This window comes from Canis lupus, chromosome 6 (genome assembly GCF_011100685.1).
Source record: "Canis lupus familiaris isolate Mischka breed German Shepherd chromosome 6, alternate assembly UU_Cfam_GSD_1.0, whole genome shotgun sequence".
Lineage (NCBI taxonomy): Eukaryota > Metazoa > Chordata > Mammalia > Carnivora > Canidae > Canis > Canis lupus.
The window spans coordinates 8,909,310-8,933,915 of record NC_049227.1 but is presented as its reverse complement, the minus strand read 5'-3'; the positions used below and the strand labels follow the sequence as shown (position 1 = coordinate 8,933,915).

General features: G+C 51.3%; 1 protein-coding gene across 1 annotated transcript in view; it reads left to right on the top strand.

Annotated features, from left to right (window-relative positions):
- The first annotated feature begins 816 nt into the window (after window positions 1–816).
- ZAN (zonadhesin) overlaps window positions 817–24,606 on the top strand; it is a 38,912-nt gene continuing 15,122 nt past the window's right edge. Inside the window, exons 1-32 of the mRNA XM_038539237.1 lie at window positions 817–870; window positions 1,342–1,438; window positions 2,898–2,950; window positions 3,788–3,934; window positions 4,096–4,367; window positions 4,552–4,639; window positions 5,685–5,837; window positions 7,790–7,954; window positions 8,287–8,378; window positions 8,570–8,648; window positions 8,756–8,885; window positions 9,410–9,698; window positions 9,972–10,056; window positions 10,301–10,312; window positions 11,084–11,186; window positions 11,712–12,167; window positions 12,294–12,537; window positions 13,096–13,474; window positions 14,244–14,428; window positions 16,329–16,470; window positions 16,655–16,771; window positions 17,282–17,406; window positions 17,668–17,810; window positions 18,505–18,648; window positions 19,032–19,139; window positions 19,225–19,394; window positions 20,472–20,674; window positions 21,808–21,949; window positions 22,265–22,509; window positions 22,732–22,912; window positions 23,391–23,502; window positions 23,863–23,957. Of these exons, the coding sequence (XP_038395165.1) occupies window positions 1,362–1,438; window positions 2,898–2,950; window positions 3,788–3,934; window positions 4,096–4,367; window positions 4,552–4,639; window positions 5,685–5,837; window positions 7,790–7,954; window positions 8,287–8,378; window positions 8,570–8,648; window positions 8,756–8,885; window positions 9,410–9,698; window positions 9,972–10,056; window positions 10,301–10,312; window positions 11,084–11,186; window positions 11,712–12,167; window positions 12,294–12,537; window positions 13,096–13,474; window positions 14,244–14,428; window positions 16,329–16,470; window positions 16,655–16,771; window positions 17,282–17,406; window positions 17,668–17,810; window positions 18,505–18,648; window positions 19,032–19,139; window positions 19,225–19,394; window positions 20,472–20,674; window positions 21,808–21,949; window positions 22,265–22,509; window positions 22,732–22,912; window positions 23,391–23,502; window positions 23,863–23,957 (4,936 nt within the window). The 5' untranslated portion in view covers window positions 817–870; window positions 1,342–1,361. The remainder of the gene's footprint in view (window positions 871–1,341; window positions 1,439–2,897; window positions 2,951–3,787; window positions 3,935–4,095; window positions 4,368–4,551; window positions 4,640–5,684; window positions 5,838–7,789; window positions 7,955–8,286; window positions 8,379–8,569; window positions 8,649–8,755; window positions 8,886–9,409; window positions 9,699–9,971; window positions 10,057–10,300; window positions 10,313–11,083; window positions 11,187–11,711; window positions 12,168–12,293; window positions 12,538–13,095; window positions 13,475–14,243; window positions 14,429–16,328; window positions 16,471–16,654; window positions 16,772–17,281; window positions 17,407–17,667; window positions 17,811–18,504; window positions 18,649–19,031; window positions 19,140–19,224; window positions 19,395–20,471; window positions 20,675–21,807; window positions 21,950–22,264; window positions 22,510–22,731; window positions 22,913–23,390; window positions 23,503–23,862; window positions 23,958–24,606) is intronic.

Here is a 24,606-nt window from a genome sequence, read left to right as displayed (position 1 = left end):
TTTTTTTTTGAAGATTTTATTTACTTATTCATGAGAGACAACACAGAGGCAGAAACATAGCCAGAGGGAGAAGCAGGCTCCCCTCGGGGAGCCCGATATGGAACTCGATCCCAGGACCCTGGCATCACGACCTGAGCTGAAGGCAGATGCTCAACCACAGAGCACCCAGGTGCCCCGGTAGTTCTATTTTTAATTTTGGGGGAGCTTCATTCTTTTTAATACCTACTTACTATTCCTTCATATGAAAAATATTCCTTGACTATGATCCAACTTCGTATCTACTGGTCCACATTTAGGTAATCTCGATTTTTTTTTTCTATTTTAACCAATGCCACAATAATCATCTTTAAAATGCGCCCAGCTTTGGGCAAATACACGTGGATTTCTGTGGAGAGATTCCTAAAAAGGCAAGGTGGGGTCAAAGCCAGGCATGTTAGAAAGTTTGACAGCCACTGTCATATTACTTTCCAATAAGTTTTCACCAACCTACGGTCTTAGTATCAATGTATTTGAGCTTGTCTATCTACATCCTGGCCAACCCTCAATGCTTTCAATCTCTTAAATGGTGGTCAGTGTGACAGTTGTAGATTTGATTAGCATTTCTTATAACCAGTGAAGCAGAACATCTTTTCCGATGTTTACTGGCTGGTGGCACATCTTCCCGTGGGACTTGTCTTTTTTTATCCTTTACCAATCAGGGTTTCCAGTCCCACTTTATTTGATTTGCCAGTTGTTTTGCTGCTGTTGCCAGCTATAGAATTTTAGGTTTGAAATGATTTCTGTTGGAATTCTGTAGACAATGTTCCACGGCCTCTTAGAACCCACGGTTGCTGTTGAAAAGCCTGATGCCATGCTGATTCCTGATCCTTAGTATGTGACCTGTTTTTCTATCTGAAAGTGATTTAAGGGTTTTTTCTTTCTTCCCTGCTTCTCTGAAATCTCATGACATGCCTTCCGTGGGTGTCCTTGCATTCATCATATGAGACTTCTTCTAATCAAGAGACTTGTATCTCAGTCCCGGGAAATTTTCTTGTGTGGTTTCTCTTAAGTCATTTATTCTCTTTGGTCCTTTCGGTTTTGAACTCTTTTGGTTAGATGTTAGACCTCCCGGACTGCCGAGTCTCTTTTTCCTGTCTTTCTTGCTTTCCTTCCCTTCTGCTCTCATTTCATTTCTCTTCATTGGATTTCAAATTTCCACCCTGGTAGTTTCCATTTCCCAGAGCATTCCTGTGTTCTCTGATTGTCCAGTTTTCATGGCATCCTTCAAAGGCTGTCAAGCAAGGAGGGTCAAGGCTGGATAAAGTGGCCTGGGCTCACTGTACCTTCCCCCTCTCCCCTGAGAACCACCTCTGAGGTTCTGCATGGCTCCTCCAGTCTGGACTCTGGTGCTGTTGGTGGGGGCTGCCTGGGGCCAGGGCCACATGCCTACCCCTGTCAGGTAAGCTGGGCTCTGGGGATGATCAGGGGTGGCTCTGAGGGAGAGTGAGGGGCAAACCAAACAGGGGTGCAAGCAGGGTAATGATGAAGGGCACAGCCCTATGGAGGAAGAGGGTGATGAACAGGAATGGTGGTGGGGAGCCCTTCAGCCCAAGATCCTGGAACTTAGGGGTGTGAGAAGCTCAGTGGGAACAGGACAGAGCCCAGATGGGAGACAGAGGGGGGAGGCAAGGAGCTAAGGAGACAGAGAGGAGAGGTGGGGTCCTCAGAAACTGGGCTGAACCCAGGGCAAATTCAGCAGATAAGAGACTTCAAGGTAGAGGCAGCAAGAAATGAAGGATGGCTTGGTGTTCCTATAGGGGGAGAAAGGGCCATCCCTCTGTTATTTATTTATTTTTTTAGGATTGCATTTATTTGAGAGAAAGCAAGCATGAGCAGGGGGAGAGACAGAGGGAGAGGGAGAAGCAGACTCCGCAGAGCAAGAAGCCCGATGCAGTCTGGAATCATGACCTTAGCCACCCAGGCGGCCCCCTCTGTTACTCATCTCGTGTTCAGCAGCCTGTAGTTGGGGCAGTAACTCCCTGCCACCTACCCGGCAGCATGGGACCCACATAGTCCCCATTCTCAGCCCAAAGGAAGGAGCTTCCCCAGGTGCCAACACTTAAGTACTCCTCCAGAATCTCCATTCATAGGAACAGGTTCCTTCTAGAGCTCAGCTCTACTACGCACACCACCTCGGACACAGATGAACCCAGGGAACCAGAGGCCATGTGAGGAGCTTGGAAGGGAGATGTTTTGTCCTTTTTTTTTTTTTAAGATTTTATTTATTTATTCATAGACACAGAGAGAGAGCCATAGACACAGGCAGAGGGAGAAGCAGGCTCCATGTAGGGAGCCCGATGCGGGACTCGATCTCAGGTCTCCAGGATCACACCCCAGGCTGCAGGCGGCGCCAAACCGCTGTGCCACCAGGGCTGCCCTGTTTTTCCTTTTTTTTAGGAGATAGATGAGAATTTAATGTGAGGAGACTCAGTGACATTTTGAAAACCTTAAAGAAGTGGTGCTGGGTGGTTTAGTTGGTTAAGTGTCTGCCTTCGGCTCAGGTCATGATCGTGGGGCGGGGGTCCTGGGATCAAGCCCCTCATTGGGCTCCCTGCTCTGCAAGAAGTCTGCTTCTCCCTCTTCCTCTCCTGCTCCTCCTGCTTGAGCTCTCTCTCTCTCTCTCTTTCTCAAATAAGTAAAATTTTAAAATCTTAATAAAAAAAGAAAGAAAATCTTAAAGAAGAGAAGTAAATATACATCCGCTGCCTGCAATTTGGTACAATATGGTTAACATGAAAGGAAATGTCTTCCACCTGTGACTACTCAGAAAGCTCACAATCATCAAGGCTTATGATTCTTGATAATGATAAATATTCCTCTTTTTTTCTCCTCTTTTTTTTCTCCCAATTAACGCCAAGGAAAGAGAAGCCTCCGGACTGGAAGCCAGGTGACCGCAGCTCTACGGATAACTGTGAGTTGGAAACCAGCACCATTCAGATTCCTCTCCTTCCCAGTGTGGCCACCTCCAGGGCAGGCCTTAGATGATGGATGCTGGAGGGAAAACATGCAGGAGTAGGAGTCCAAGCCCTACCTGGAAGAGTCTCATTCAAATTAACAATCTCAAATTGTCTGCACCGGAACGAATCCTGTCTGCCCGGCTGATTCCAGCCCCTGGGACCACACTTTGCGACCTCTGTCCTAGAAGTCATTCTGCCCTGTCCTCCGCCCTGAAATTCTCCTAAGGGATTATTATTTTTTTTTTAAGATTTTATTTATTTATTCATGAGAGACACACACACACAGAGAGAGAGAGAGAGAGAGAGAGAGAGAGGCAGAGACACAGGTAGAGGGAGAAGCAGGCTCCATGCAGGGAGCCCCACGCGGAACTCGATCCTGGGTCTCTAGGATCAGGCCCTGGGCCGAAGGCAGCACTAAACCGCTGAGCCACCGGGGCTGCCCCCCTTTTTTTTCTTTTTAAGATTTTATTTATTTGTTCATGAGAGAACAGAAACAGCAGAGAGAAACCGAGACACAGGCAGAGGGAGAAGCAGGGTCCCTGTGGAGAGCCTGATGTAAGACTCCATCCCAGGACCTTGGGATCATGCCCTGAGCCAAAGACAGAGGCTCAATCACTGAGCCACCCAGGTGCCCCCTCCTAAGAGATTCTTATTTCTTGGATTCTCTTGTCTAAAGTTCTGCTCTGGACTCTAAAGCTCCTTGTGGTTGCCTTCCCTGAGGTTAGCCACCCCCCAAACCCCGCTTTGGCCATCTCCCCTCTCCTGGCCTCAAAGTGGCCCTTTCTTCCCAGCTATTCTCACCCAGTGTGACTTTGAGGATGACGCCAAACCCCTCTGTGATTGGACCCAAGAGTCCACAGATGACGGGGACTGGATTCGAACCAGTGGGCCCTCCCCCACTGGCAGCACCGGTCCCCCCGGGGGGTACCCCAATGGAGGTGAGGAAGCCTAAGGTTGAGGGAGACAGCTGGGCAGGCAATGAGCACAGGGTGAAGGGAGGCAGCTGGAAGTGGACGCCGGGACCCTGGAAAGGAGGTGGGAGGGGCAGCCCTCAGGGGTGGCAGGACCTCCTCACCCTCCTCGGCTCTGCCTCTCCCAGAGGGCCACTACCTGCACATGGACTCGAACACCTTCCACCGTGGCGGGGTGGCCCGCCTACAGAGCCCCCCACTATGGGTGCAAGGTCCCCTCTGTGTGTACTTCGCCTACCACATGTTTGGGTTGTCGTGGGGAGCCCAGCTCAAACTGCTGCTGCTCAGGGACACCAAGAAAAAGCACCCCAGCCTGCTCTGGAAACACATTAACACCCAGAGGCCCTCCTGGATGCCCACCGCTGTCACCGTGCCTATGGGACTTGTCCTGCCCAGCCGGGTGAGAGCGAGGACAGAGCCTTGGACCCCCATAGGAATCCAGGTGGAGGAGGGGGGAGAGGGGTGGGCAGGAGGACCAGAGCACAGAGAGGGCTCAGGGCTGGGCCATCTGAATTCAGGAAGGACACTGGGAGCCTGAGGCAAAGGAGCTTACATGGTGGGTGGTCCCCTTCTTTCTCCCACAGTTGACGTTTGAAGGAATGAGGGGCAGCACGGCATACCTGGACATCTCTCTGGATGCCATCTCTATCCATCGGGGTTCCTGCAATCGGGGTAAGGCCCTGTTCCTCCTCCTCTTCTTTCTCTCTGCCTCTACCAACTGCCCAGGGTGGCAAAAGTAGCTCAGCAACCATGACGCTGCTTTCTCCCAGAGTTGAGGCTACTTGTTTCCCTCTACCTCCACATCTCATACTTTGAATCCTGAAAGCAGCCACACCTAAAGAGAGGGGTTTTTTTCTCTCTCTTTTTAAAAGATTTTATTTATTTATTTATTTGAGAGAGAGAGAGGGAGAGAGAGAGAGAGAGAAAGGAAAGAAAAGGAACAGGGAGAGAGGGAAAAGCAGACTCCTCTCAGAGTAGGGAGCCCGATGCAGAGTTTCATCCTGGGATTCCGGAATCATGACCTGAGCTGAAGGCAGACACTTCCCTGACTGAGCCACCCAGGTGCCCCATAGAGGTTCTTTTTTTTTTTTTTTTTTTTTAAGATTTTATTTATTTATTCATGAGAGGCAGAGAGAGAGACAGAGACACAGGCAGAGGGAGAAGCAAGCTCCATGCAGGGAGCCCGACGTGGGACTCGATTCCGGGACTCCAGGATCACACCCTGGGCCGAAGGCGGCGCTAAACCGCTGAGCCACCTGGACTGCCCTAGAGTTTCTTTTTAAAACAGAGTTGTGGTAATACCTTTTCTAGATGAAAAACCATTCCAGTTTGCCCTGGGCTGTCCCTCTTTTTGCATTGAAAAGTCCTGCATCTTAGGAAACCCTCAGTTCCTGGCCAAAACTGGATGTCTGGTCACCCTGGTTGTTATTCCAGATTCACATAGGATTATGCTAGCTGCTCTCCCCATATGATTTAATTTACAGTGGTGGGTACTGTTCCCAATTATAGATGAGGAAATTAATGGGCAGCTTAAGGAATCTTCCCAGGAATAAGCCACTAAGGGATGAGGCTGTATCTGGCTCAAAAGCCCACCATGGCTCAGAGTAGGACATAGACTGGGACTCAGAATTCTGACCCCAAGCTGAGGCATACTCTTTGGAGCTGCATCCTCCTAGAAAAATCTAAATCCTCTCTTCTGCCTTCTTTTTCCCCTCAGTCTGCATGATGCAAACGTGTAGCTTCGACATTCCAAATGATCTCTGTGGCTGGAGCTGGATCCCGACAGCCTCTGGTGCTAAGTGGGTTCAGAAGAAAGGGCCGTCCAAGGTGCCAAACGTGGGGCCTGAGGATGATTTCTCTAGCCCTGGTAGTGAGTAATGGCCACACTTCTGCCTTTTGACTTTCTGGGCTTCTAGTGACCTCTGCAGGAGTTTACGATGTTTGCCTGACAACCATGCAATTCCTGCCCTGGGATGGCCTCGGCTGAACCCCAGCAACCTCAAACCTCTGTCAGCTCAAGTTACTCAGCAGAAAGCACATTCAGCTTCCCCCACTGCCATCCCATAAACTCTACCTGGCAGACCCAACACAGTCTGCTCCTCATCTTTCTCTGGAACCATTTATCCATTCATCCATTCATGTATTCATGTATTTGTTCATTCATTCATTCATTCATTCATTCATTCATTCATTCGTTTATTGAGCTCCTATGATATGCCTGGTGCTGCCCCAGGCCCTTGAGGTAGATTGGCTAACAAAATAAACTAGGAATGGCAGGACATGAGAGGAAGATGGTTCCTGAAACAGTAAAGAAATAAATTATATAGTGATAAAGTGAGAAGTACGATTGGAAAAATAAAAGTCAAACAAAATAAGGGGATTGGAATGCAGGGATACGGGGGTTGTAAGTTTTAAATGGAGTGGTCAGGGTAGGTCTCATTCAGGTCATATTTGAACATAAACTTGTAGGAGGTGAGGAAGTGATGAAGTGTACACACAGAGGGGAAGAAAGAACATTCTAAGCAGAGGTCCATGCAAAGGTCCTGAGGTGGCAGTGGGCTTGGGGGTGAAGGAGGTGCCAGATAGGGCAAGGGGCCACATGACTAGGATGGAGACCAGGAGCTCAAACCAGCCAGTCCCAGGAGGGATCACATGGAGCCAGACTAGACCAGATCACGTGGAACCTTAAAGGTCATCGTCAAGGGAGTGGCTTTTATTCTCTGTGGATGCGGTTGGGGAGCTTCTGCAGGACTTGCAGCAGAGGAGTGACTTAAAATGTTTAAAAGCATCACCTGGTCTGGGTTTTTTGCGTTGAGAATCCACTGAAGAGAACAGCCAATCGTACAGGCAAAGAGGCCATTTAGGGGGCTTCCCGGGCGATACTCTTCCTCTCCCACTGCATCCATGTCCATCTATTCCCTGCTTTCCTCCCACCACCTCACTGTGCTCTTGGCTGGGCTTTTCTTTCTTTCATTTTAAAGTAAGGCTCCACGCCCAGCATAGAGATCAAGACCTGAACTGAGATCAAAAGTAGGACGCTTAACCAAAGGCCTCAGTAAATGTTGGTGGTTGTTGTTTTAATTTTCTTTCTTTTTCCCTCTTGGCTCTTTCTATTTTTTCCATTTTCTCTTTGTTTCTCTCCCACTTCTTTCCACCAACCAGCTTATCCCAGCAATGTCCTCCTTGCATTTTCTTTCACCATTTACCATTTCCTTCCTTCCCCTTCCTCCTCCTTCCCTGTTGTTGCCTCTCTTTTCTCCCCATTCCCCTCACCCCAGCAACTCCTCTTTTCTGCCCTCCCGAAGCCCAGGCAGGACCATGTGGGAGTCAGGACCCAGCACCCTGCCTGCACAGCCTTATTCCCCTCCCCCGCTACCAGTTGCATCCCGGAGTGAGGTCCAGGCTGATTGGCTGTCTGAGCTGCTGGGGTTGGTGGGGTCAGGAGATGCCTACTTCTCTGTGTCCGGACCATTCTTTTCTCACCAGTCTGTGTGAATCAACTATGTCCAGTGGGTCAAGAGAGGAAGAGGATATGACTCTGGGTGACCTAAAGCATTGGAACCCAAGGGACAAGACTTTGGTTGCTGCTTCTGAGAGGATGCTGCATTTCCTATGGCAGTGTCTGCGTCCTTATCAGTCTTGCCAAGCATTTCTGGAAGGCTCCAAGGCCTCGGCCAGATGTAGGCCCACCTCAGTGCTGGCTGATCCTAGGCAGCTGTTGGGGCTGCCTAGGGCCAGGACCCCTGCCACCACAGGGCCCCACCCCTGTGCTGGACTCCCTCAATTTCAGCCACCCCACCTTACTGGCCTTTTACTTCATAGGTGGCTTCTACATGCTCCTGGACCCCAAGAATGCAAAACCAAGGCAGAAATCTGTCCTCCTGAGCCCCCTGAGACATTCCTCTGGCTGTATGAGCCTGTCCTTCCACTACATCCTCCGTGGCCAGTCACCTGGTGCAGCCCTCATCATCTACGCTGCCATCTTGGGTGAGACTGGCAGTTGCTGGCTTTACATTGACCTGAGGCTCATCTCCCAGGGTTGGGTTGACAGGAAAATATGGGACATTCCTCAGGGTCTAGGGAAATCTAGGATATACACAAGATTATTCCATGGAGTGGCATCAGGGAGCCAGGTCAGTGGCTTCTGGGAAAGCAGATACAAGTGCCAGGAGAGTGAGAGAGAAGGATGTGCTTGCATTTGGGAGAGGAGAATACACTTCCAGATATTCCCTTTACTATTCATCTTCCAAGTACAGGTTTGAAGTCACTTTGCAGTCCCCTAAATGAGTCAATTCTCTCTGGGATTCCTTCCATTGCAGGCAGCATCCGGAAACACACTCTCTTCTCAGGACAACCTGGACCCAACTGGCAGCCTGCTTCCGTCAATTACACAGGCCAGGGACAAATTCAGGTACAGAGGAGCAGGAGGTCAGGACTCCTTGCACATGGTAGGCACCTCTGATACTGAAATGGATTGAGGGTCTGGACACTGGGAGCAGGGTGCCTGCGTTCCTGAATAGAGTTAAAATTAGATGGGCGGGGGGGATTGGGTCATTTGGATTGGTTTTTCACTTCCAGCCCCCTTACTCTCTCTCTCTCCAGTTCACCGTGGTGGGTGTGTTTGGAGAGACCCCAGAGCCAGCTGTGGCAGTGGATGCAATCAGCATTGCTCCCTGTGGGGGTGAGAGCAAGGCCCTGGTAGGACCAGATTGCTGGTCTGGGGGTGGGACCGGGGAGCAACAGAGACCATGGCCCAAATTGCTCACATCTCTTGTTTTGATCTCCTAGAGGGCTTTCCTCAGTGTGACTTTGAAGATGATGCCCATCCCTTCTGTGACTGGGCCCAGGTATCAGGGGATGGCGGACACTGGACCCGAGGAAATAAAAATATCCACATCCGGGGTGCAGGCAATTTCGGAGGTGAGGAGGTTGAGGATCCCTCAAGCCGATGAATTACTGAATCTTCTCCCAGCTAGGGGGTTGGCTGGTGTAATTGATTGAACAAGACATTGTAGGTGGTGAAGATCAGCCAGCAGGTGTTTGCTGGGAAGCTGTCGTAGGGCCTGGGCCACGGAGATGACAGAAGTAAAGTAAATTGAAGATTCTCATGGCTGTGCGGTCACTGAAACCCCCAGAAAATGCAGGCATCTCACTTCACCGAGCCCAGGGCTTCAAAATCCATAGTCTCATTTTCGGTCAAGACGTTTCCTGGTGTAGCCAGCAAAGGAGTCTGGGCTGCTGGTTTGTTTCCCTTTCTTTCTGATCCTGCCTTCTTCAGTTAGAAGTCCAAAACAAGCAGGGAGGGGAAAAAAAAGAAAAACATGCTGTAAAGTGGGGAGTTTGGGTGTTTCTATCCAACTCTCTGGAAAGCACAGTGTTGAGAGAGAAGACAACACTGGACTGTCCTGTGGAGGTTTGTCATCTTGCCCTTCTTTTGATTCCTGTCTTTTTTTCCCCTGAAGGTCCCTATATTTATGTGGAGGCTAACAAGTTCTCTGTGGCAGGCCAGTCTTTCAGACTGGTGAGTCGGCCCTTCTGTGCCCCGGGCGCGATCTGTGTGGAGTTTGCCTACCACATGTATGGCCTTGGAGAGGGCACTAAGCTCAGTCTCCTGCTGGAGAGTCCTGCGGGCAGTGCCCCATCTACTCTCTGGCACCGCACTGGGTCTCAGAGTCCCAACTGGCTGAACGCCTCTGTCACCATCCCGTTGGGGCATCAACAGCCCATGCAGGTGAGAGGCAGAGAGAGTGGCCCTGTCAGTGTCTGTTTGGAACATGGTGAGGGGGCGCTAATGCTTGGGTACCATGAGGGCTGAGAAGGTGGGCCTCTGGAAAGGGAGCCAAGCAGAGAGGGTATCTGACTCCTCAGAATCAGTGGGGGCAGAGTGGGATTCTGGGGCCAGAACAAGCTGACCTTCTGTCAGAGAACAGACTGTCCAGGAGAGTCCCTGCGCTGCCAGGGATTCACTTGCATTTTCATCTTCTCTGTCCCTCATTACCTTCAGCTGATACTTGAGGCCATCCGGGGTACCAACACTGCCTTTGTTGTTGCTGTGGGGTTTATCTTGATCAATCACGGGACTTGTCGAGGTAAGACAAAACCCAAGGCCCCAGAAAGAGGGCCAGACTCTGAGATGACCATCTCTTAGACTGTTGAAAATCAAGTTCTCTCTCATGCTTGAGCTTTGACACAGCTTTGTGTTCCATGTTCTGCCCACCTCTGTCTTCCTGGTCTTACCAGGATGCTTGCTTAAGTGAATGTGACTTTGATGCCATGAATTTCTGTGGTTGGATCCACAACCCCTTACCTAGTAGATGGCAATCCTGAAGGGAGGACCGACATCCTGTTCGTGTTATGTATCCTGTATCTGGCACAATGCCTGGCATATATTAGGAGCAGTGTTTGTTGAGTATTTGTTAAGTGAGTGAAGATTGTGGTTGGAAGTAGGAGAGGTGTGAATAAGTTACCCATGAGCCACTCTTAATTCGAAGTGAGTGAAGAGGGTGATGGTATGATTTTGACTAAACTCCAGGGTTTTGTTTTTCTTTGCAGGAACAGTGCCAACAGTGTTTCCTTCCAAATCTCCAGTTTCCACCCTTGGCCCTTCTGAAATCCCTGTCTCCACAGGAAAACCTGTGACTACCACGGAAAAACCTATGGCCCCCACAGAAAAGCACACTGTCCCCAGTGAAATAGCCATTGTCCCCACAGAAAAACCCATGGCCCCCTCCGGAAAAACTATGGTGCCCACAGAAAAACACACTATCCCCAGGGAAATAACCACTGTTCCTACAGAAAAATCCATAGCCCTCACAGAAAAACACACTGTCCCCAGTGAAATAGCCATTGTCCTCACAGAAAAACCTATGGCTCCCACAGAAAAACCTATGGCCCATACAGGAAAACACACTGTCCCCAGTGAAATAGCCTCTGTTCCCACAGAAAAACCCATGGCCCCCACAGAAAAACACACTTTCCCCAGTGAAATAGCTGCTGTTCCCACAAAACAACCCATGACTCCCACAAAAAAACATGCTGTCCCCAGTGAAATAGCTGCTGCTCCCACAAAAAAACCCATGGCCCCCACAGAAAAACACACTGTCCCCAGTGAAGTAGCTGCTGTTCCCACAGAAAAAAACATGGCCCCCACAGAAAAACACACCTTCCCAAGTGAAATAGCCACTGTCCCCACAAAAAAGCCTATGGTCCCCTCAGAAATGTTCACTGTCTCCTCAGAAAGACCCACCTTTCCCTCAGGAAAATCCACTGCCCTGACAGAGAAACTCACCATCTCCACAGAAAATCCTACCATGCCCACAGGAAAGCCCATTATTCCCACTGAAAAACCCAGTGTCCCCACTGAAGAGACCATTATCCCTTCTGAGGAGACCACTGTGCCCCCTGAAGAATCCACTATGCCCCCTGAAAAGTCCACTGTCCCGACTGAAGAGTCTGTTGTCCCTATTGAAGAGTCTACAATACCCTTTGAAGAGCCCACTATCTCCACAGAAGAGTCCACTGTCTCCACTGAAGAGTCCACAGGCCACCCTGAAAAGCCCAATATCCCCACTGAAGAGTCAGCTGTCCCCTTTGGAGAGTCCTCTATTTCCACAGAAAAGCCTACTGTCCATACCAAAAGGACCATCATCTCTACAGAAAAACCCACTATCCCCACAGAAAAGCCCACTGTCTGCCCCGAAAAGCCCATGGTCCTCACTGAAAGATCTACTGTTACCACAGAAAGACCTATAGTCCCCACAGAAAAACCCACCATCCCTACTGAAAGGACCACCATTCCCACAGCAAAACCCACCATTCCTGCTGAAAGGTTCACTATTCCTACAGAAAAACTCACTGTGCCCACAACAAAACCCACCATCTCCACTGAAAGTTCCACTGTCCCCACAGAAAACCCAACCATTCCTGCAGAAAAACCCACCATCCCTACTGAAAAAACCATGGTTTCCACTGAAAGGCCCACCATCCCTACAGAAAAACCCACCATCCTCACTGAAAAGACCACCATCCTTACAGAAAAACTCACTGTCCCTACAGAAAAAACCACCACCCCCACAGAAAATCCCACCATCCCCACTGAAAAGACCACCATTCCCACAGAAAACCTCACCATCCTCACAGAAAAACCTACTATCTCCACAGCAAAACCCACCATTCCCGCTGAAAGGTTCACAATCCCTACAGGTAAACTCACTGTCCCCACAACAAAACCCACCATCTCCACTGAAAGTTCCACTGTCCCCACAGAAAACCCAACTATCCCTGCAGAAAAACCCACCATCACCACTGAAAAAATCATGGTTTCCATGGAAAGGCCCACCATCCCTACGGAAAAACCCATCATCCCCACTGAAAAGACCACCATGCCCACAGAAAAACCCATTGTCCCTACAGAAAAACCCATCATCCCCACAGAAAAATCCACTGTCCCTACAGAAAAACCCACCATCCTCACAGAAAAACACACTGTCCCCACTGAAAAACTCACTATCCCCACTGAAAAACTCACCGTCCCCATTGAAAAACCCACTGTCCCCACTGAAAAGACCATGGTCCTCATGGAAAAGACTACCGTCCCCACAGAAAAACCCACAATCCCCACTGAAAAGACTACCATTCCCACTGAAAAGAGCATCCCCACAGAAAAACCCACTGTCCCTACTGAAAAGCCCATCATCCTCACAGAACAGCCCACCATCCCCACTGAAAAGCCCACCATCCCCACTGAAAAGATCACCATTCCCACAGAAAAACCCACCATCCCCACTGAAAGGACTACCATCCTCACAGAAAGACCCATCATCCCCACTGAAAAGACCTCCGTCCCCACAGAAAGACCGACCATCCCCACTGAAAAGACCTCTATCCCCACAGAAAGACCCACCATCCCCACTGAAAAGACGACCATCGCCACTGAAAGACCCACCATCACCACTGAAAAGACCTCTCTCCCCACAGAAAGACTCACCATCCTCACTGAAAAGACCTCCGTCCCCACAGAAAGACCGACCATCCCCACTGAAAAGACCTCTATCCCCACAAAGAGACCCACCATCCCCACTGAAAAGACCTCTATCCCCACAAAGAGACTCACCATCACCACTGAAAAGACCACCGTCCCCACTGAAAGACCCACCATCCCCACTGAAAAGACCACCATCCCCACAGAAAGGCCCACCATCCCCACTGAAAAGACCACCATCCCCACAGAAAGACCCACCATCCCCACTGAAAAGACCACCATCCCCACAGAAAGGCCCACCATCCCCACTGAAAAGACCTCTATCCCCACAGAAAGACCCACCATCCCCCTTGAAAAGACCACCATGCCCACAGAAAAATCTACTGTCCCCACTGAAAGGCACACAGCTCCTACTACACCCCAGCTGAGTCCAACACTTGTACCAGTTGGGCCAACAGTCTTGGTGATGCCTTCTACTACTGCTCCAAGTACCTCTATGACCACTACAACCCCTAGGCCTACTCCAGGTATGTGATGGAGCACTGGACAAATGGCAGAAAGTAAGAGACTCTGAGTAGGAAAGAGAATAAGATAAATGTATGCTTCTAGCAGAAAACTGCAGTCCTAGAGGAGAGGTGAATGGGACATGGTAACTTTAGAAGAAATGAGGACCACCCTGACCAAGAGGGGAACAGAGCATAGGTTGTTGGGATGCAGGTTCTTGGGATCCAAGCCCTAGGCTTACAATGTCCTTTTTTAAAACAGAGATATAATTCGTATACCATAAAATCCGTCCTTCTAAAGTGTACAATTCAGTGATTTTTAATGCATTCATAAGATTGTGCAAACATTAGTTTCTAGTTCCTGAACATTTTTATCACCCCAAAGGAACCCCCTACCCATTAGCAGTCACTGAACATGCTCCTCAACCCCCACCATGCCCTGTCCCCGGGCAACCAGTAATCTACTTTCTATGTCTGTGAATTTGCTGGTTCTGGACATTGCGCACACGTAGAATGATGTCATGTGTGGTCTTTTGTGACTGGCTCCTTTCACCCAGTATCATGTTTTAAAGGTTCATTCATGTTGTAGAACTTCAAAAATTCATCCATATGTCAGATCTTCATTCCTTTTTATGGCTGAATCCTATGGATTTACTTCTTAGAGAACTTGAGTGTGGGAGTAGAGACAGAAAATCTCCCTGAACAAAGCAGTCGAGTGAAAAAAAAAAAAAACGAAAAAACAAAAAAACAAAGCAGTCGAGTGAAGGCTTGACGCAGGCTGTTTCCCTCTTAGCGAAGTGCCCCCCAAATGCCCACTACAATCCCTGTGCCTGCCCAGCATCCTGCGAGAGACCTAAGCCCAGCTGTGGGCCCCTTTGCAAACCCGGCTGTGTCTGCAATTTTGGCTTTTTGTTTCGTGAATCCAACTGCATCAGAGCCTCTTCCTGTAACTGCTTCTACAACAACAAATCCTATAAGGTAAGACCGCCGGGATGCCAAAGCCCCTAAGGGAGATTGCGAGTGGGTTCTGACCCCACCTGCTCCCCAAGGGAGATGAATTCCAATCCATAGGACAGTCCCAAGGGGCCAGCTCACAAGCAGCAGTTACACAATGGCAGAGTGATTCTTTGCAAATGTGGCTTTTTGTTGTCATCTCTGTTCATGCGATAAATATTTGCTAAGTACCCACTTTGGTCCAGCTAGGCTAGGCTGTACAGAAGCTGCCATCATCCCATAGTCCTGTGCTTTAGACAGCTGGGTGGTCCAAGGCCTTCATCTCTACCTTGAGGAAATCTGGGGGTCCCTGCATATACAGAGAGCCCTGGATGCTGGCTAGAGCTTCAGGCATGTTTAGGGCAGAACACAGCATTCCAGAATCTTCTTCCAAGGAAATTTGCAAATCCTATCAAAACAGAGGAGTTACTGTTCTTGTCTCCCCTAATTGGTGGCCCTCCTGGGAAGAATCAATGTAAGCAGAGGCTCTGAAGGGACACAGGATCTGGGCCCGCGCTGTCCAAAAAGAATAGCATGCAAGCCACACACATTATTTTAAATTTCCTAATAGCCACATTTTTTTAAAGTAAAAGGAAACAGGTTAAATTAATTCCAATGATCTACTCAATCTCAAATATTCTCATTTTTCCATGTAATGAATAGTTATTAATGAGATTGCTTACATTCTTTTTCTCCCCCCATATTAATTCTTTGAAATTCATTGTGTATTTAACATTGATGGCATATCTCAATTTAGACCAGCCACATTTCAAGAGCTCCATGGCCACATGTGTCTGGTGGCCACTATATGGTCGGAGCCACCCTAGAGTCAAGCGGATGGGAGATTTATATCTGAGCTCCAGCATTCACTTGCTGGATGATCTTGGGCCAGGTTCTTTCCCTCTTCAGATCTGTTTCTGGATCGACAGAATGTGCACATAATAATTTCTACCTACTTCATAAGTTTGTTGTGCAGATGAGATTAGATCCAAGTACTTAAGAAATGTTGTTATTATTAGCAAATTATGGTAAATATCATATGTAACCTATTAAAAGTGCATTAAACTATTTGCTAGTGTCCAGTGGCTCCTCTCAGCTCCAAATGTTCTTCCCATTGGTCATCTGAGTTCCTATTTGTCTCTTCGGGGGACCGCTTTCTCCCCCAACTCCCTTTGACCAGGCTCCTGGATGTCCCTGTGTCAGCATTAGGATTAGCTTCAGCCTCAGAAAGATCTATCACAACCATCAGCATTAGGCATCTATTGCCTGTCCCAGGAGACATGTTTGCATTTCTTATGTATTCATTTATGCATCTGATGAATGTTTCTTGAGTACTTTCAACCTTCCTGGAATTGGGGCCACCATGAATAGGACGTGGTCCATGCTCTCTTAATGCTCAGATCCTGGAGGACACTTTGGGTCTTGGGGCACTCTGATACAGCAAATGTTTCTTGAGAGCTCCTGCCAAGCACTGTTATGTGTTAAGGCTACAGTAGTGAATAAAGAGATATGGTCCCTCACATAGTGCTTGCAAATCCAAGAATCACAGAAATTAACATGAAAGTGCAATTGTGGTAATTCCTGGGAAGGAAGGGTACCTGGAGCTGTGAGGATGACCTAGTCAGGGGGGTCTGAGAAGTCTTCCCAAGAAGGTAGTGACCCTTGAGCTGAACTCTGCTGACTGCATAAGAATGACTTGGATAGGAGCAGAAAAGCATTCCAGGATGAGAGAGCAGTATGTGCAAATGTCCTGTGGTAGACAGGAATATCTAGTAGTGGGTGGGAAGAGGGAGAGTATGAGCAAGGTTAGGTCTGTAGGTGTGGTGGTGAAGGGGGAAGGGCCCCAAGGGCCATGGCGTAGTGACTCTGGATCCCCTGCTCCTAGCCTGGGGCAGAGTGGTTCAGCTCTAATTGCACAGAACGCTGCCACTGCAGGCCTGGCAGTCAGATAGAGTGCCACCTCGCTCGGTGTGGGACAAACACGGTGTGCCAGCTGAACAACGGCCAGTACGAATGCCAACCCTATGGTGAGACCCTCCCCTTATGCTACCCCTGCCTTCCAGCCTGTCAGAGTGGGGTTGACCCCCATGGTCCTCCCTCAACCAGAGGAACTGGGGCATGCCACTGGCTGGGTGAAGTGGCCACAGGGCCAGTCCCACCCAGTGGAGCTGCGGCAGTGGCTTCACTTCATGTGCTCCCTCCCCTCGGCAGGCACTGGCACCTGCGCTGTCTATGGAGACCCGCATCAAGTTACCTTTGATGGGAGGCACTTCAGCTTCTTGGGCAAATGTACCTACATCTTGGCCCAAACCTGTGGCAACTCAACAGGTAGGGCCCTGGAGATGCCTGGCCCCTGGCCCAGGGTCTAAGATCAGAACAGCTGAGCATGGGAGCTCAGTGGGTGGCAGGAAAAGGCCAGGGACAGATGGGAAGCACAAGACGGGAACAAGGCCTTCTATAAAGTAAGGGTTGACAGGGCCACCCCAGGCCACCCGAGAAGTAGGACACTTGCGGGACCAGACTACACAGTTTTAGTGAGGGTCTGCCCGAGATAATGGCAATAGAGGGAGGAAAGAACTATTACAAATGCCTAGCCGGGGAGGAAGTCCCAGTCCCTTGAGGGGAGACGAGTCTCAGCAGTCTCAGACTATCTTGGAAGAAGGCAGACAGTCACGCCCCACTCACTTGTGGGTCCCGTCCCCCCTCCAGAACTGCAGAGCCAGTGTCTCAGGGCCCCTTTATCCCTGCCATGCCAGGTGTGGGCACCACCCTCAGCGGATGCTCAGAAATGCTTGTTGAATGAGCCCCTGGGTGCTCTTCACCCCTCTCCCCATCCAGAGCCATTCTTCAGGGTGGCAGCTAAGAATGAGGATCGAGGACAGAAAGGCATGTCCTACCTGAGCAAAATCTACGTGACCCTGCCTGGGGTCACCATCACACTACTCAAGGGCAGGGAAACACTGGTGAGTCTCCATTTCTCTTCAGTCCCGCCAGCGCCTCCAGGCCTGGCAGTGGCCTGTCCCCATGGGCTGCCATGTCCTAGCCAGCGGCTGCAGCCTCCGACCTTCTCGGGGACGGCTTCCACAGCATCCCATCTATTACCAAGGATTACTGTGGGGCGGTGTCGTGCCTTCCAGCTTGGATGCAGGAATCTGCAGGGGAGTCCCCTTGACCCCCCCCCTTCTCATCTGTGTCTCTATCTTCTCCCTTGACCCACCTTCCAGGTTGGGGGTCGGCAAGTCACACTCCCCGCCATACCTTCTAAAGGCATCTTCCTGGCTTCAAGTGGCCGATTTGTGGAGTTGCAGACGTTTGGTTTGCGGGTGAGATGGGATGGTGACCAGCAGCTGTTTATGAATGTGCACAGGTGAGGGGTCCTTTCCCTCCCCTTCCCTTCCAGGTACTAACTCTCAAGCCCTGGGTAGGAAGCACTTAACTGACAGGCCTCCCTTTGGATGAGGAGACAGGAGGTCTTAGGGCAGTGTGATAATAGCAGGATATACACACAATGCTTTGGGAATGTGCTAGAAGGGTCTCGGGAGCTTTCTGAAGAGTGTTCAGTTGATGCCCATCAAGAAAGAATGGTTCCAGGGCTTCTGGGTGGCTCAGTGGTTGAGTGTCTGCCTTTGGCTCAGGTTGTGGTCCCACATAGGGCTCCTCACAGGGGACCTCTCCCTCTGCCTATGTCTCTGCTTCTCTCTGTGTATCTCTAATGAATACATAAAAAAAAAAAAAAAAAAGTGTGGTTCCCCAGAGGAACAGGGAAAAGAATGTCTTTGTAGGTGGTGAGTGGCAGACAGCAAGGAACAAACAGGAATGTGAGAAGATGGGATGTGAGTGGAAGGGGATGAGGGGAGCAGTAAGGCTGGCTCCGGGGTGAGGGCTGGGAGGTCCTGGCACACTTGGCACCGGCAACCCCAACCCCCAGGTCTGCACCTGGTAATCCTCCGCCACCTGCCACCCGAGCCCCAGGCCCTGCCCTTCTCTGCCACGGTCCCTCGGCCGACTGGAGCCCCTTCTCTCCATCAATGCCTCCTCCTTTTCTCCCCACGGCCCCACAGCACCTACTCTAGGAAACTCTGTGGCTTCTGCGGCAACTACGATGGGGACAGTGGCAACGACAACTGGAAGCCAGATGGCACGCCAGCACTGAACGCAGAGGAGCTGGGCAACAGCTGGCAGATGGCGGAGGACGAGGACAAGGAGTGAGGACACCCCCAGCCTGCTTCTGCCCTCCTGCTCCTCTCCTTTCTGAGAACCATGCACCCGGCTGGCATCACCCTGCTTCTTCTTTCTCCTCTCCTGCATGCTCCCCACCTCTGTCCTCCTTTTCCCTGCTCCCCTTCGGGCCAAGTTCACAGACTTCGCACCACCACGCCCCGTCCCACCTCTGCCGCTCCAGGGTGACACCAAGCAGCCTACCACCTGGGGGCCCCGGGCCCAGGTTTTCCCTCCTCCTTTGGGACTTGGGGTTCGGATACTGTCCGCCAGGGGCTGCAGAGAGCAAGAGCCGCTGCGACCCCGCTGGGGTGGGGGCTGGGCCCCATGGAGGCGAGCCTCGAGGGCATCTGGGGCCGGTCCCTTCTAGGTGTCCGAAGAACACGACAAATCCTTCGTCTTGCAACTCGGGTTTTCTGAACAGTCTGTCGGGACTCCTGTACTGTGGACGGCTCACGGACACCCACGGAGCCTTTGAGTATGAGGGGGCTGGGTTAGGGCTGTGGGAGGGGGTCACTGGGTGCCTGGGGTCGGTCCTTCTGACCTGGCCTCCCTCCCCTCAGGGCCTGTCTGCCTCACCTCAAGACCTCTCGGTTCTTCAAGAACTGCATTCTTGACGGGTGCAAATCCGAGGGGCTGCAGTCAGGGCTGTGTCTCCACATGGCAGTCCTGACCGAGATCTGCCAGGAGGCTGGCTACCCAGTGAAGCCCTGGAGGGAACCCCAGTTCTGCCGTGAGTTGTGCAGAGCAGCCAGGCCTCTTCCTTGATGCACAGATGCGAGCATAGGGCTTGCATCTTGGGTGTTAGGACAGGGCGGCGGTGGGTGCTGGTTGAACCCCTCTGCTTCCACATGTGCACAGGGAAAGCTACAGTCAGAAATATTCACCAATGGGGCACCTGGTGGGGGTCAGTCGGTGAAGGGGCTGCCTTTGGCTCAGGTCAGGCTCCCTGCCTGGGGGGGGGACAGGGGGGGTCTGCTTCTCCCTGTCCCCCTCCCTTTACTCATTCTTTCTCTCTATTCTCTCTCTCCCTCAAATAAAAAAGAAAAACGGGGATCCCTGGGTGGCTCAGTGGTTTAGCTCGTGCCTTCAGCCCAGGGTGTGATCCTGGAGTCCCAGGATCGAGTCCTGCATCAGGTTCCCTGCATCAGGCTCCCTGCATGGAGCCTGCTTCTCCCTCTGCCTATGTCTCTGCCTCTCTCTCTCTCTCTCTGTGTGTGTCTCTCATGAATAAATAAATAAAATCTTTAAAAAAAAAAAAAAGAAAATCCACTGAGGAAAAATCACCGTCCCTTGCAAACTCGGAAAGCCCTCCCAGCCCTTGAGGCTATGCAGAGCAATGCACGTCTGTGTATGCAAGTGCCCAAATTGTTGTCCTCTGCATGCAGGACACACAGACTCCTGTCGTGAGTGGGTGCAACATGACTGCCTCGTGGTGCCCCCTACAGCCTCCTTCGGGAAGCTTGCTATAGGGCAAGGACATGCCCTTGATCAAGGCCCCATGGGTGCATTCCCCTGCTGTCACCCTGACTGCTTGTTTTGGGAGTGTCTATACAGCAGCTGAGACGCTTGGATCTGTCTGCATCCTGGGACCTGCCTCTTGGTAGCCTCCCGTAGGCCACTCTCCAGGGCCAGCGGGGAAGCTGAGCTCCTTGGTCCCATTTTTCCCAGTCACTCCCTGCTTCTCAGGATTGGTCAGAAGCCTCTAGCTGTGGGCCCTCTGAAAGCTGTCCTCTCAACAGACCTCGACTCATCCCCTTTTCCCTGTCCTGCCCTCTGCTCTTCTCACCTCTGTTTCCTCCCCCACCAGCTCTGACCTGCCCACCCAACAGCAGGTACACTGTGTGTGCCAGGCCTTGCCCTGCCACCTGCCATTCCGGGTTCTTCGGCATGTCCTGCCAGGAACGGTGTGTGGAGGGCTGCGAGTGCAACCCGGGCTTCGTCCTCAACGGCCTCCAGTGTGTCCTCCCATCCCAGTGTGGGTGCCTCGAGCCCACAATGGGCTACCTCAAGGTGAGCCTCTGGGACTCCACCATGCCACCTCTGGTTCTGAAGTCTGGGGAAGCCTGGGTGCAGGATGGAAGGTGGGGAGCTGAGGCATGGAGGGCTGTGGGTAGCGGCTCTCCGACTCGGATCTGATTCCCCATTTCTTTCTTCAGCTCTAGTGCTTTTCCCACAGAATGGGATGGAGTCCCAGCAGCTTGTCTCCACGCTGCCAGCAGATCTGAGACCCGTGGCTCTTTCCTCTTCATGCACCTGAGTCATTTTTCCAGAGTTTCTGGTCCTCTGGGCTCAGGCACTTCTCTGTGTTATCTGTGCAAACACAAACATCTTTCCAAACACCATGTCTTCCTGGGCCATGAGCCCCTTTCTTTGCTGAATGACTTTGGCCCCAGCCTGGGCCCCTGTCCGCACACTACCTCAGAGGTGGTACTTGGAGCCAGACTCTCATCTGTGGTGCTTCTCTCTTCCTTCTTTGCCTGCCCCTCACCCTGTCCCCGGGAATGGCACTGGTGTCCGTCACAGCCCTTGGTCTGGCTCCAACCTGGCCCACTGAACACTCTATCCTCGCCTTGCTCTCCTGTCAATGTTACCTTCTCTGCAGCCCCTTTGTCTCTGCACTGCCTCCCAGCCACCATGGCTCTTGGAATCCTTCATCTGCTCTGAGGCGCTATTCAAATGCCGCAGCCTCCTTGAAGCCTTCCTGATTAGTTAAGTCAAAAGGCATCCCTCTAAACTTCTGTAGCAAGTGCTTATTGTTCGTGTTAATGGCGGGAAAGCCTCCTTGCCACCCCCCACCCCTGCCATTGTCTTCTTTGGGTGCATATTGTATTGGAGTACCTGATGTTTTAGTTTACCTGTTTACTGCCCTAATCCCCCTGCCCTCCATTGTGAGCTGTTAGGGCAGGAACATTGTCCATTTAGTTCATTCTGGAATCCCTAACACCTAGTGCAGGTAGATAAATATCTGTTGAAATAGGGAAGGAACAAACAAATGAATAAGTAAGTGAATGCCAGACTTTGGAACTAAACCTGGAGCTTCAGGATGACCGGAATGGCTCCCCTGCGAGCAAGCTGGGAGTGGCTGTGGGTCAGCAGTCAGACTTGAGAATGACCTCTTAACCTTCCCTCCTTCTGTCTGCCAGGTAGGGGAGCAGTGGTTCAAGCCAGGCTGCAGAGAGCTCTGTGCCTGTGAGGGCAAGAATAGAATTCACTGCCGACACTGGAAGTGCCAGTCCCAGGAGGTCTGTGCTCAGTACAATGGTACCTATGGCTGTCATGCCCGAGGTAAGCACCCAGGTGGAAGGTGAGCCGGGGAATGGGGTGGGGGTGGTGGTGCCCATGTGGGCTTGAGCAAGGTCATGGTTCTGCCCCAAAGCAGGCACCCCAGAGAGCTGGGGCTTCACGGGAGGCTGGAAGCCTTTGGCCCAAGCCAAAGCAGCCTCTTCATGGACCCAGAGAGGTTGGGGCAGTCCCTGTCCTTGACCTTTCCAGGTCAGGCCAACCACATGGATGAGTCGTGGATCCCGTTCCAACATGGACTCACCAGGATGGCAGCTCAGGGTTGGGAGTGCTCTCTGAATTCCATATTCTCCACCCCAGAGTCTGCCACCTGCGCTGTCTCGGGGGACCCCCACTACTTGACGTTTGACGGAGCCCTGCACCACTTCATGGGCACCTGTGCCTATATCCTGACCCAGCCTTGCCAGCCTACGCCCCTAGAGAACTTCACGGTGAGCACCACCAGTGAGTTTCGCAGTGGAAACTTAGAGGCCTCCTACGTCAGAGCTGTCAATGTGCAGGTCTTCAACCTGAAAATCTCACTGATCAAAGGCTACAAGGTCATGGTATGTGCCTCTGCCCACCTATCCGGGCCCCCTACCCCCAGCCTGCTCAGAGTCTGTCTCTCTCCCTCCTTCTGGGGCTCCTAGAGACTCTGGGAATAGCCCACAGCAGACCCAGTCCCAATTTTGGAGATACTTCACCATCCCTGTCTGCTCCCTAGTCCTGGCCCCGTTGTCCTTGTCCCAAGCAAGCCTTTCAATACCGCGTCTTCCCTGCCTGTGTAGCTGAATGGTCGCCGGGTGGCCCTGCCTCTGTGGCCTGCACAAGGCCGGGTGAGCATAAGGCCCAGTGGCTCCTTTATCCTCCTCTACACGGACTTTGGGCTTCAAGTACGTTATGACGGGAACCACCTGGTTGAAGTGACTGTGCCCTCCTCATATGCTGGCCAGCTCTGCGGGTTGTGTGGTGAGTTCCCTGGGCATCTGCAGGCCAAGTGGGGACAATGGGTACCTCAGTGGTTGAGTGTCTGCCTTCAGCTCAGGTCATGATCCTGGGGTCCTGGGGTCGAGTCCCACATCGGGCTCCCCGCAGGGAGCCTTCTTCTCCCTCTGCCTATGTCTCTGCCTCTCTCCATGTCTGTCATGAATAAATAAATAAAATATTTTAAAAAAGATGGGGACAATGGGCAAGAGTCTGTCCTGGTCCTGTACATCCACACATTTAATTAGGTGTCCTCAGGGCTTGTCTGCCCAGCAATTGTTTGAGGGTGCTGTGCGTGAGGGTAGGTGTTAAGGGAAGCCAAGGTGAAGAGAAAGAAAGGATAAACCTTGGTCTGTTGAGTGAAGAATTCAAAGTGGCTGACTCTTCTGGGTGGAAGTTGGTGGTCCTGGGGTGGGTCTAGTGGCAGGGTGCCTCAGTGGCCTCAAAATGACCCCTCCTCCAGGCAACTACAACAACAATAGCCTGGATGACAATCTGCTCCCCAACAAAAGGCCCGTGTCTGGCTCTGCCTACCTGGGGGCCGCCTGGAAGTTACCTGAGTACTCTGAACCAGGGTGAGCTGGGAATGCGGGGAGCCCGACCTGGGGAGGAGTCTCAGCAGGCAGCCTGGGTTGAGAGGAGGGTCCTTTGTCTGCCCCTGATCTCTCTGAGCCTGGAATGGACCAAAGGTTTTTCCCACCTCCTCTACCCCGGCTAGCTCCTATGATTACTGATCTATCTCTTTGGAAATTCTATCCAGAGAGCTGACCTTGTTCTTTCCCGCTGCATCTCTGCCCTTCCTACCTAAGGGAGCATTTTCTTCTCTTCTCCTGTCTTTATTCCCCTCCCACTTTCATGCTTCACGTTTTGCTTCAGTTTTGGGGTGAAGTTTTCCCCAATGCTAAATTCCTATCCTTTCCTCTCTCCTCATGTAGGTGCTTTGTGAGGGGTGCCAAGCCCTTCAGATGCCACAGTGCCAGTGAAGCAAACAGGTGGCGAAAGGGTTGTGATATCTTAAGGAGCTATAGGGGTAAGTTACATCTCCAGTGAGCCGCTTTTTCCTCCCCTTGGTGGGAGAGGAGGGGGACCGCTCAGAGAGGGAGGAAGGATGAGACACATAATAGACACAAGGTCAGGAGGAAGGCAAACGAGAGGGAAAGCAGAGGCGGTGTTCATCTCAGGAACTCTGATGGATGGGTCGTTATTTTGCATTTCAGACAGCGGGTTCTCGATAATTACAGGACTTTTAAAATGTATTTTGAGAAAGAGAGAGAGAGAGAGAGAGAGAGAGAGCAGGGGGAGAGCAGAGGGGTGGGAGGGGCAAGAGGAAGAATCTCAAGCAGACTCTGTGCTGAGCACAGAGCTCAATGTGGAGCTCGATCTCACAAACCCTGAGACTCTGATCTGAGCTGAAATCAAGAGTTGGGTGCTCCACCGACTGAACCGAACCCCCCGGTGCCCCAATAATTATGAAGTTTGATTGAAATGGATGTTGAGGGGCACCTGGATGGCTCAGCGGTTGAGCATGTGCCTTCAGCTCAAGTTGTGATCCCGGGGTCCTGGGATCAAGTTCTGCATCAGGCTCCCTGCAGGGAACCTGCTTCTCCCTCTGCCTATGTCTCCACCTCTCTCTCCGTGTCGCTCATGAATAAATAAATAAAATATTTTTTACAAATGAA